General features: G+C 43.0%; 1 protein-coding gene across 1 annotated transcript; it reads left to right on the plus strand.

The window, feature by feature from the left end:
• The first annotated feature begins 3486 nt into the window (after positions 1-3486).
• Positions 3487-11676, plus strand: LOC136945350 (solute carrier family 26 member 6-like). The gene is made up of 18 exons (XM_067239120.1): positions 3487-3619; positions 4040-4150; positions 4398-4573; positions 4682-4846; positions 5348-5500; positions 6950-7032; positions 7599-7746; positions 8697-8810; positions 8909-8986; positions 9123-9218; positions 9374-9480; positions 9574-9643; positions 9768-9860; positions 9940-10050; positions 10128-10415; positions 10778-10832; positions 11124-11278; positions 11395-11676. Exons 1-18 carry the CDS (start codon positions 3568-3570, stop codon positions 11419-11421), a joined length of 2082 nt encoding a protein of 693 aa, XP_067095221.1. The 5' UTR covers positions 3487-3567; the 3' UTR covers positions 11422-11676.
• The last annotated feature ends 1368 nt before the right edge of the window (positions 11677-13044 follow it).

Raw genomic sequence — 13044 nt, forward strand, 5'->3', positions numbered from 1 at the left:
CCATGTTAGGACAGAGTAAAGTGTAATTTATTGATCCCCCAGGGATAAATAAAACAGGTAATTCCTGAAAGAATTGTTTCCTAACCTTGAATGCTAGTTACTCAGAGACTGGGAGAGATGTCTGGAGGGTCCAAACTAAGGCCAATGAACTCTTTAAATGCTTCTAAACAGGGTAACCAGTCTTAGCTAATTCCATATTTGACTCAATCCTAGCACTAACATTTCCTTTATCATTATTCTGAGAAGCTGTAGTAGCTTCAGTGGTTAGTGGAAATATAGTTACCGGAAAATTCACAGTTTCACAGTTGTCTACAGGCCATGACCTTGAACTCATGATCAAGTCAATTTGTATTATATTTATATATCTAGCTTTCCATATAAAAAAAGTATCAGTAAATAATTATCTGTGTAACCTATCTTAAGTAGCTGGACCAACTGAGGTTTGTGATGTACAAGAGGCAATACAAATGAATTGCTTAAGTTTAAATAAAGTAAACCATCTATCATTGTGACTGGCTGCAGCATTTCCTGGGTCCTTATTTGCTGTTGCTGCTGCTGCTGCTGTAAAACCTCAAAATAAATCCTTGCATGTCAGAAAAAATATGCTTGTCATCTTACATCTGAATGGGGTCTCCATCTTAAAAAAACTCAAGCCAATATTGAGTAATGGAGGGTCAATCCCAGAATACAAAATGGTGGATTGCTTTATCATCCCCATATTGTTTCCAACAACCTCATTACATGAGTGACAAGAAACGGGTAATCATTTTCTAACAAAACCCTCCCTCCATATGAGGGAGTTTGTGGTCTTCTATGGAATTGCCATGCACTGTATTTTCTCACTCCTCCTTGACAGACCTTGGTTGCTCTATTTTCGAAATACAGTACCCAAAGTTAATACAATACCATATAACATTGGAAGACACTGATGGTGAGAGACATATCCACAAACATCTGAAACATAAATAAAACTATACTTTAACCTAAAATGTAATCTGTCAAATTAACGATAGGATGTGGGCCATTTAGTTCAGTTGTTTCAACTGGGGAGATTAATGTACTGTCAAAAAGATGCATGTCTAACAAGTAACATCCTTATTGTCACATTTCCAATTTTCAATGCTTTTAAATTATCTTGCACATCTTTGTTTACAACAAATAGTACTGCCTCGTTTAGACTTCATAAACAAACCATGGTACATTTTATTCAATTAAAAGCATATACAGTACACTATGTGCTGACATCCCGTCCATCCCTGTTGACTGAAAATGAAACTTTTCTAAGTATTTAATTCTACAGCAAACCCCTCAAAGCAACATCTAAACCAACAACAAACACTAAAACGTTTCTAAGTATTTATTTCTAAAGCAAACATCTCAAAGCAACTTCTAAACTAATAACCCACAGACCACTGAAAGTACTTCATTCTAAACCGGAACAAAATGTTCTGTACACCAAATATTTTACCTCAGGAAACGGTACATCTCTCAAAGATATATAGTTAGGTATTTAGATTGTGATCAATGGATGTGTAATTGAGAGGTTAAACATATTGTCTTGAAGGTTTGGAGAAGGTGTATCAACAGTTGGTGTCTGTGTGTTTGGAAGTACATAAAAAACTAGAGTAAAAACAAAACGGTTTTCAATATCACAAGTCTTTGTTGTCTCTGAACTTTGGATCAGTTTTGCTGAGGTAGTTCATGGATGTCTAAACATGCCCTGAATTGTCTGTCCAATTCAGCACAGCTCCATATTATAATTTTCCATATTGCATAACAATTACTTTCGGCAATTGCTGGAGGACATAAGTTATTTTCAAGGTGCCATACAGGTAATACAAGAAATATAAGTATTACTGTACTGTTCTCTGTCCACAGTTTTTCCTTTGTTTGTTCCGTTTGTTTCTACTTGTGTCTTGATTTTGACCTCCCTTTTTTTCAATTATTTCATTATTATTATTATTATTGATACATATGTAACTATTAATTTAATTTTTACATGTATGTATGTATATATTTATGTATGCACCTATGTATAAATGTGTGTGTGCGGAGTCATGCTGGAGTTTTTGCCAAGATCAATCATCAAGAGATCACACAAAAACATATACTCACAATTGTATGGGGAGGCGTGGTGTATAAATGTGTGTGTGTGTCTTCCCTCATAAGAACAGGGGAGAGACCGTCACACCTGTTCATTCACTGTTCTCAGACAACCAACCTGGACAAACACCTGTGAAACAGAGAACCATCTTAACATACCTGTTCATTTTCATTGCAGCAATCTTTCTTGTAGTTATAGATAGACAAAGTCAAGGAGAACAAGGACAGGTTGACCATGGTGGTGCAGGGGACTAAAGAGTTTTATGTGGAGAGAGACGTTCTGGATGAGCCTTGTCTGGACGAGAAAGCCCGGAAGAAGACACACTCTAACAAACCCCCCCTGAGACAACGGTTAAAAGATTCTTTGAGGTAAGAGAGGGACTTTTCTTATGAGCGGAAGTACAGGTGCTGAATGTGCAGTCTCTCCCACATCAGAGCATGAGGTCTAGACAATGCAACATCACTAAAATGATATTGATTATTATCTCATTCAATTTTAATGTCTACATAGGTTTAGGCCACTTCCAACAAGGAACATTTTGTGAGTTAAATTTAATGAGTAGCAAGACTGAGTTGACATAAGGACACATTTCAATTGCCGTTGGATTGTGCTGTCTATTATATTATGCAATTCATAAAACGATAGGGATGGGATGAGAAAGGAAGGAAGATGAGAGAGGAAGTTAGGAAGTGAGAACATGAATGAGAGAAAGAAGGCGAGAAATGTCCAAACCGCTTATGGTTTAGTCAAGGTCATGTTTTTAAGTTGGTATGTTTACAGTACCCTGGATCACAGCCTGTGAAGCCCTCTCTGGTTTAATGGGATCCTGGCTACCTCTGTGGATCAGGAGAGTACTGGCTTGCATCCCAGCCTAGCACAGACATACTTGATTCGATTTTCTGATCACCTGACAATGATGCCAGGACAGGATGTGTGTACTTGAAATTAATTAAGTGTGGAAGGACTATAGAAATAAATGTTCACTTTTCAAAAAATGTTGTGCACCGCTTACATTACGACTTGTGTTTCTCTCACATCTCCACATCCTGCCCTTCTCTCCACCCCTCTCTCATTCTCTCCTCTCTCATTCTCTCTTCCCTCATTCTCTCATTCTCTCCTCTCTCATTCTCTCTTCCCTCATTCTCTCCTCTCATTCTCTCCTCTCTCATTCTCTCTTCCCTCATTCTCTCCTCTCATTCTCTCCTTTCTCATTCTCTCTTCCCTCATTATCTCCTCTCATTCTCTCCTCTCTCATTCTCTCATTCTCTCCTTTCTCATTCTCTCTTCCCTCATTATCTCCTTTCTCATTCTCTCCTCTCTAATTCTCTTCCTCACCCTCTTCCTCCATCCACCACCCTTTACCACCTGGTGTCAGATGTTCAGTGCCCAGGTTGAAGAGCATTTTCCTGAGCTATCTACCCATCCTGTCCTGGCTCCCCCTGTACCCCATCAGGGAGAATCTCATGGGAGACATCATCTCGGGCATCAGTGTGGGGATCATGCACCTGCCTCAGGGTCCGTCTGTACACACACACACAATTCTTTTTATTTACTGGACAACGTTATTATGTAAATGTCAACGGGCAAAACGCCACGTGAATTGAAGCGCAAACATTCCTTGAGTTGCCAATGAAAGGATGTAGCGAGAGTGGTGTGTGTTGCATCGGAGACAACGTTATGGCAGTTTCAGTCGCTATATGATGACTAGCTACACCGAGAAGGTACAATCTGCAGTGGAAAACAAAGTATAGCGAATAGAGTCAAGCTGAGCTGGTACCATGCAGTGGAAAAGCGCCATAAGAGACCGACTTAATCGAAATCGAATTACATATGAAATTCATTGGTATAGTCCACGTACATCATTTAATTGAGTGATCTAGTTGTTAAACATGTGTTAAACTGTCCATGGAGTAATAAAATGTATTTCTCTTCTAGGTATGGCCTACGCGCTTCTGGCATCCCTTCCTCCTGTGACTGGCCTGTACTCTTCCTTCTACCCTGTTCTGGTCTACATTATATTTGGCACCTCCAGACATGTGTCCATAGGTAAGAGAGAAAGAGTTGGCGGGTGGAGGAGAAAGACTGAAGAGTGGGACATGAGGACTGAGGAAGGTTACACCACCCTCACTGACTAAATACCACCCACCGTGTCCCTGAATATATATACATTCTGGTCAGGGTACCCTAGACTTAACCCTGGAAAGGGTAAGTGATGGTTGAAGCCATACTAACACTTAAAATGTATTGTATGCTAATGCACACATGTATCCTTATGTGTGTGTTTATACCCAAGGTACATTTTCGGTGGTTAGTGTTATGGTTGGCAGTGTGACAGAAAGGTTGGCAGTAAACAGTAAGTTCATGACTTACAATGGGACCAATGGAACTGCGGTGTTAGATACAGCGATGCAGTTAGCCTACAGGGTACAGGTGGCATCCTCTCTCAGTCTGCTGGTGGGAATCTTCCAGGTGTGTTTTCATCAAAGCTCCTTTTATATCTATTTACTGCCCCAAACAAAATACTGAATACTACATACAGCAAATTTGCCATTTCTCTTTCTCCCAACCCTCTCCCAGATTCTCCTAGCCTTGGTGAGGTTTGATTTTTTGGCAACATATCTTTCGGTGCCTTTGGTCGGTGGATACACAACTGCTGCAGCCATCCAAGTGGTCCTTGCACAGCTCAAATACATATTTGGGGTTGAACAACCTAAGTTTAATGGACCGCTCTCTCAAGTTTATGTGAGTATGCATACACATACATTTACATATAGTCATTTAGCAGACGCTCTTATCCAGAGCGACTTACAGTAAAGTACAGGGACATTCCCCCCGAGGCAAGTAGAGTGAAGTGCCTTGCCCAAGGACACAACGTCATTTGACACGGCCAGAATCGAACCAGCAACCTTCTGATTAAAAGCCCGATTCCCTCACCCGATTCCCTAACCGCTCAGCCATCTGCCCCCCCCATACATGCACATTTGATGGACACAAACGCACGCAAATGACGTTTCACTTGTCTCATCATTTGAAGTAAGGTTATACTTTGCAGTATGTACTCTTGGTAGGAAACAGTCATGTGATCTTGTGTTTTGTCTTTGACTTGAAAGCTGACGCTCAAATGTTTGGATCTGTCTTAGCTCAGCCTTCAATGTTTTGAGTGCGTTTGAGTGTGTCAGTCCTGTCGTAGGTGGTGCTGTTTCAAACGTCTCTTCTTCTCCGTCTCCCTCCCATCTTCCCCAGACCTTTGTGAATATCTGTTCACTGCTCCCCAAGACTAATATAGGCACTCTTGTGACCAGCCTGGTGACAGCGCCCATTCTCATTGTGGTCAAGGAACTCAATGACTACTACAGCAAAAAGTTGCCTCTTCCCATTCCTATAGAACTTATAGTGGTAAGTCCATAAGTACCTTTCCGTTTTTCCACACCATAGACCCATTATGAAGTAGACCCAGCATCAAAGCTGGTTAAAGATGGCACGTTATTACTTTTATGTGACAAGTGCAATGCTGGCGCATTGATGTGTGCAAAACCAAGATATGGTCAGCACCGTGTGGTTTGGATTGATTCATGTTTGCGAAAAATAAAAATGTGTATGAATATGACTGCGTTGCATCAATGGATTTTTGAAGGTAGGGATGTTTTGCAATATTTTGGGTTGTATCATTTCAAACTCAAGCCAAAATTGTTAGTTTAACAAAACGTACCTACCCTGCCTTTAACACGGGTATACCCTAGTTATTTCTCACAGATGTGACACTGTATGAAGTTGAAATGCTCTGATGAGTGGTTTGCGTCGGCGAAAATTCAATAGGCCTATAAATTGCACAGCTTTTTATGACAAGTCGACTCAAAAGAATGCGAAATGTACAACAGGCCACCAGTCTCCACATCCCCGGAAATCAAAGAGCAAAAGTGGGGGCCGTGTACTTCGTAGCCAACAGATTTTAATTTGAAATAAGAAAACCAAGATTGGGAAATGAGTTCTTCCTGCCGCACGGCATGATGGGCACCAAAAGGGGCGCCTGTATATGGGCCCCTTATATGTGTTCCATCCATGACTACTAAACGCCGGCCCAGAACAATGTCAGTGAAGCAATGAGGAAGCTGCCCCTGCCGTTTTGGGGCAGCTTGGGGCCCCAGCAGTCCCAGTGACCAGTCCCAATCATCCTGGGTAGGATGAGAAAGTGCGACCTCGACAGTGGTTGTCGTACCCCCGCTTCTGCCTGACCCCGGCCTTGGTCTGATACTGTCGAGCGTAGTGGTGCGCAGTGTCGGTCCTTGCTATAGGCGACATCGGCAGCTGCCTAGTGCGGCATGAAGAGGGGGGCGGCAATTTCCCAAGTGCATCCAATTAAATGAACCCTCTCACTGTCCTTGAGTTTCAAACGCACTACCAGCAGAGAGCGCCAAACACGGCACGTCATATGTCCGTGTTGTAGTTGTCGCCCTCTGCTGGCATAAAAAAGTTAGTGCACTGGGTAATTTGGACTTTGGTAATTTGGTGCCGTTGACTTGGTGGAGGGGGGGGGGGGCACCAGGGGTAAACCTCGCCTAGGGCACCAAATGTGCTAGGACAGGCACTGGTGGTGCGCCACGGCCAGGCGCTGCCTCCTCTGCAACGCTCGGTGATTGAGTACCCACTGGAGGGCGTTCTGCTCCCATTGTCTGTTGCTGCACACGCAGAGCAAAGGATTCCCATGAATCTACTGATTTTGGGGACAATAATGAGCTTTAGGAAACCCTTGGCCTAATTAATGTTTGACATCCCCTAATATTGAGCTACATATATTTGAAGCATATTGTGTAGAAATAGTGACACACACACTTTCCTTTCCAACAGGTCATTGGAGCAACAATTATATCATACTACACCCATCTTAAGGAGAACTTTCATATTAGCGTTGTGGGACTGATACCCAGCGGGTAAGTTCAAGTGTGTTTGTGTCTTTGTATTCATGTGTTCACTGGGTCCAAACTGATTGATACAGTATCAGGCTCTGGCCTTATCATGCTGTACTGTGTTGTACACAGAGGCCTGAGTCAGAATGATCTGTAAGGAAATAGAAAGTAGGAGTAAACAGGGACTCCTCATTCTGAAGGAAGATAGAAACAGATAATACTAGGAAGAGGTGTACTCTGTGTGTGTGTGTTCTAGTGTGTGTCTGTATACTGGAAGGTCTTTAGACCACTAAAGCCTGGTGTAAACCTGGTGTAAAACAAGAGATGAAAAGGAACTGTAAGAGGTTTCTCAGTGCATGCATACTTGTTCTGTATCATTTCCACGATGTCATTTAACAGCACGGTGCTGTGATGTGTATATGTGTAAACGCAAGAAGTGACAATGATGAGGTCATAGTCATGACCATCCTGATCTACCTTTCACCCACGTAACGTATATTCTCCTGGGCCCCTCCACCCCGCCCATCTCTCTTGTCTCCCAATTCCCCCCTTCTCCCATCCATGTTCTCCTTTCCCTCTTTCCCCACCAGGATGAATGCCCCTGTGGTCCCTGATTTGAGTCTTTTCCCAGACTTAATAGGCGATGCGTTTGCCATAGCTGTCGTTGGCTACGCCGTCGTCATTTCCTTGGGCAAAACATTTGGCGTCAAACATGGCTACAAGGTAGACAGTAACCAGGTGAGCCTTCAACGCAAACACAGTCACACAGGTGCATGCACACACTTTCGAGAGAGAGAAAGACAGGTGGAGAGAGAGGTAGAGAGAGAGAGAGAGAGAGAGAGAGAGAGAGAGAGAGAGAGAGAGAGAGAGAGAGAGAGAGATACTAGGAAGAAATGAATGAGCCAGAGCAGTCACTATTTCGGTATACACATGCCTGCATGGATGTTTGCACTCACATACACAGAACACACACAAATACTGTATATCTGCAGAGTTGTACAGTACCATGACTAAGTGTGATTGCTGCATAGTAACCTGGGTACTGGTCCAGCACAGCCAGACTCATCCAGCCATTATGTTAGACCGTGTTTAGCATGTACCATCACACTTAGTCACACTGTCACTGTGGGGTGACAGTGGGACCAAACTCCTGATCCACTCCTGGATATGCACTGACACATACAGACTGACTTGCTCTCTCTTCAGTAACACTCACACACTTCTAAACACACACACAGACACAGACTCTCTCCCTGACAGAGTCATGTGATTAGGAGTGTTGTGTTCTAATGGAAAGAAACAGGGAGGGAACACAGTCAGTATGAAAGAACTGTGGGAAATCTTTGTTCCTCCATGAAAGGTGTTGACCGTATGTCAACAGCTACACATACTGTAGCTGTTGACATAGTTGGTGACCTCTCTGCGTTATGTTTAGTCACAACATCATGTTTGACTGCTTAATGCAACATGTTCTGAATATTAACACCACACTTGCTGAGCATTAGAACACGCTGCCATTTAGGGGAAAGTTCTTTTTTTTTACATCACATTCCTACTAAAATGATTACAAACCATGTTTGGGTGAACAAAATCTTTGAATGGGCCTTCCTCTCTTGCCATACCTCATGTCCTGTTGTGCGGTTCCACATGTGCAGTGTTCACCTCCCCTCTCCTGCTGCCCTCCGTAGGAGCTGCTGTCTCTGGGTCTCAGTAACTCAGTTGGGGGGTTCTTCCAGTGCTACCCCATCTCCTGCTCCATGGCCCGCAGTCTGGTCCAGGAGACCACCGGAGGAAAAACACAGGCAAGACACACACTCGGAGACGCAGCCACTTTTACAAACAATCCGTCGACGCGCACTCGCGCTGATTCTTGGCTAACGTGTCGCTTGGGTTTTGACAGGTTGCTGGGATATTCTCGTGCGCTTTTTTGCTGATTATCATTTTGAAAATAGGCTCACTGTTTGAGAAACTGCCCAAGGTAACTCTCAAGCACCCCTACCCCATGACCCCCCCACCCCCCTGCACACATTTGCTTTTCTCCTATTAGTGCCTACGACACACAAATGCTGTCTCACCTTTCACTATAAACTGTCTGTGTGTCCTCTGTCCAATAGGCTGTCCTGTCCGTCATTGTGTTTGTAAACCTAAAGCACATGTTTGAGCAGTTCGGAGACATTCCAGTTCTGTGGAGACGCAACAAGATTGATCTGGTAAGATGCAGTCATTACAGGCTACTTACACCTATAGAAGATCTACATTGAAGGACTATATAGAAATATTATAGAATAGAAGATAATACACCCAGACATCGTTAATCCACTGATTAATAAACACCTAATAGACTCTCTGTGTGCTTCTCCAAAAGATGGTGTGGGTGGTAACTCTGGTGTGCACCATTCTATTAAACCTGGATTTGGGCCTGCTCGCCTCTATCGTCTTTGCCATGCTCACTGTCATCTTCAGGAGCCAACTGTGAGTCTAGACCAGCCACCCTCCATGTGTCAACACAGTGCTGTTGTGTCTGCTCAAGTCCTCAGTGTTTGCTCCTTCTTTCTGTTCTCCCAGGCCGAGGTACTCTGTCCTGGGCCACGTCCCTGGGACAGAGCTGTACCTGGACATGGACACCTATGAGGAAGTGAGAGAGAGACACACGGACCCCTATTTTGTCACTGTCAAGTTTATACCATTACACCGGGAAAAGGAATCAGTGTGTCAATATTTAAAATGACCCATAGACAATCTCCCATTTATTCCTGCAGGCTAAAAAGATAGCAGGCATCACCATCTTCCAATCATCCACCGCCCTCTACTATGCTAATGAAGAATTCTACAAGACGGCCCTGGAAGAGAAGGTGTGTGCAAAATGACTCCTTTCATTATCGTACTCTCTCCGGTTCCTCTGACAGCAGACTGTGTTGTCTTGTATTACAGAGCGGGATTGACGTCAAGAAGATGCTGACCATGAAGAGGCTGCAGGATGCAGTGATGGAGCGTGAGAAAAAGAAAGAGGAAAAGAAACAAAAGAAAATGGCCAAGAAACTGGTGAGGCCCACGCACGACACTGAACACCGTTACAGAGGATCTGTGTCTGTGTAAAACCTCCCTTTGTTCTTTTAAAGGGCTTGAAGGACAAGTCCAGTGGCAAAGACCAGCCTGACGACATGCAAACAGACCAGGGGAACGGAATACCCCTGTCCATTATCGAAGTACCCACCGGCGGGCAGGACAACTGGGCTTTCAGTAGAGACAGCATTATCTCAGACACTGGGACCACCGTGGACATGAACCAGGCGGCCATCCCTGCAGTAGAAGGAGAGGATTGGCGGAGACTGGACACACACACCATCATACTGGACTTCTCCACATCCAACTTTGCAGACACTGTCACAGTGAAAACACTGAAAAACGTATGTGGGGTGGTTGTGTGTGTGTGGTTGGTTGAGAAGCATTGACTATGAGTCACATTCTGAGGGAGGTGAATATGTTATCTGAATGGATTGACAAAGAGCATGTGACAAATAGAAAAAGAGATATAAAGGTAAGAGAGAGGGTAGGCCCAAAACATATTTGAGACTATTTTGGTTGTTTTTTGTCACATTCATAGATTGTGTTGCGCTGAAGGCATACAAAGATTCTGCATGCTTGGAATAGGCTGGCAAATTTAGAATCGTGATGAAATCAAGTAAGGCAATGAGAAGAGAGAGGAAAAAGTGGCTGAGAGGCAAACGATAAAATCTTTTTTTCCATCTCCTTTTTCTTCTTCCATTAGATATTCAGAGATTTTGGAGAGCTTGGCGTTGACATGAATATAGCAGGTTGCCAAGGTGAGACATCATCCCACAATACCAGAAAATCTCTGACTCATTCTGAAAGTTAGAGCCAGTCACTAACTAAAGCTGTAAACTGGATCAAGGTCATGTCTCTCCTGACCTAGATAGCACCATTTTGTACAGAGACCAGCGCTGTTCCAAACCTTTTAAAGCTACACACACGTATTTAACACTTCAGGCTTTAAAACATGTTACCTATATATATTATCCACTACATTACCACCTCTAATATGACCTTTCATCGATGTGTGTGTATGAGCTAACCTCGTTTCCTAATGTTGTCAGTTTGCGTAGTGGAGCAGTTGGAAACTGCAGGCTTGTTTTCTGAGTCCCTCCCCAAGAGTCTCCTCTTCCCCACCATTCACGACGCCGTGTTACACAGCCTCAGACTGAGGGGGGGAACAGCCTTGTACAACTATGAGAACCACGAGTATCCACCAGTAAGTATACACACACAAGCAGTAATTGTTTATTATTATACATGTACATGTGGATCAATAAAGGTTTTTCAAATTAGTGACACTCACGAATTTCTAAATGGTCCCTATTTGTCTAGGATATGATTAATGGGACCAAGATGTGACCAATAGGGGTCAGCTTTCCTCCACCTTCCTCATGTTGCTGGTTTCCTGCTTCCCATTGGCTGTCCTATCAGCCCCCCCCCCTCTTGTGAGGAGCATGCACCACTATGACACAGTGGTCAGTTGCCAGAGATAAACAGAGCCATTGCTTTAGAAACGGTCTTCTTATGATGAGGTAATAATGAGGTATCAGACAACAAGTCTCTGCAGTCCTCCTCCTGTGTATGTGTGAAATAGAGAGAGAGGGAGGGGAAGCACAAGGGAGAATGTAGCACGAGATGACTAGAAATCTGTATTTATAGCAAGAGAGAATGTAGCACTAGACGACTAGAAATCTGTATTTATAACAAGGGAGGAAGTGTAGAGAGAGAGTGAGAGGTTGATTGTGAGGACAAAACTGGGACTGTTTATGGAAGGCATTTGCAAAATATTTTTTTCATTGTTATTCAGCCTATTGATGATTTATTTTTGCGTGTAACAACCTTTTGACAGATGCATTTTAATCTTTATGTAAAGAACAAATTAACATCTTTTCTATAGACTCCCCAGTCAGTTTCCCATGATTACTTACCAATAATTCTCTTGAGCATAACAATCTGCTAAGATATCTAATAGGGGTGGGAATCTTTGGTAACTCACGATTCGATTAAAAATCGATTCACGATATTTTTGATTCACAATATTTTTGATTCACGATATTTTAGATTCACGGTTTTTTATCAAATTTCGATTCAATATATGCTTGCATTTGATTTCAGTTTGCTGTTTAGTGTTACTTGTTTCTATTTGACTGTCATAGGCAGTTAAGTGTTGAAGAAAAAAATCCCAATGCATCAAAACCTTGAAATGTATTGTTTTTTCTTGCAGTGAGTAAACTCAAAAACTCAAACATTTGTGAATCGATAGGAATCGTTAGAAGACTGAATCGCGATTCAAATGCGAATATCGATTTGATAATTCGATTCCCCCCCAACCCTATTATCTAATAAGTTATCTGTTGTTTCAAACATGCGTTACTGTATGCGCATTCACCGCTGAATGAGTTATGTAAGTCGACTGTCTTTCAATATATTCTGTGGATTGGGAGTTAAATCGGTGGGGTTTGAGTCAAATAAAAAGACTTGATATGTACCAATGTCCCATGGTCTTTTATTGCTTCACTCCTTGGTACCAATGATCCCTCCGAGATCAAATCGTCTTGTCCTTCTGTTGCCCTCCACCACTAGATCCCTCTCCCTCTGAATCAACTCGTCATCCGCCCAATATTAACACTGATTTACAGGCTCAACGACATCAACAGGACACTTAGGTTAGTTCAAATACTGTACATCTGGAAGTGGTGGAGCGGTCGTTTTCTCTTGTTGCATTCAATGGAAGTTCAGTTTGCTTTGTACAATGCAATGAAGAAGAGTCCATGTTGAGACACAGAACACAATACAGTAGGATCTCTTCCTGGCTCACAACACACACGCAGTACAACTGTGCTCACACCTGCACACACACACACACACCCGCAACACGTGCATGTCCCCACTCACGCACACACACGGCAGTAAAGACTGCCCGTCATTCAGATGAATTCAGTGTTTATCACGGTCTGATCAGTTACGCTCATTCAGCACCAG

Source organism: Osmerus mordax, chromosome 7 (genome assembly GCF_038355195.1).
Source record: "Osmerus mordax isolate fOsmMor3 chromosome 7, fOsmMor3.pri, whole genome shotgun sequence".
NCBI classification, from domain to species: domain Eukaryota; kingdom Metazoa; phylum Chordata; class Actinopteri; order Osmeriformes; family Osmeridae; genus Osmerus; species Osmerus mordax.

Bases quoted from the DNA above. Each gene is read 5' to 3' on its own strand.
- LOC136945350 (XM_067239120.1), top strand. From the start codon at position 3,568: ATGGGAGACATCATCTCGGGCATCAGTGTGGGGATCATGCACCTGCCT. The intron at 7,033-7,598 runs GTAAGTTCAAGT...TTTCCCCACCAG, and splicing joins GTGGGACTGATACCCAGCGG to GATGAATGCCCCTGTGGTCC. The intron at 9,644-9,767 runs GTGAGAGAGAGA...TTATTCCTGCAG, and splicing joins ACATGGACACCTATGAGGAA to GCTAAAAAGATAGCAGGCAT.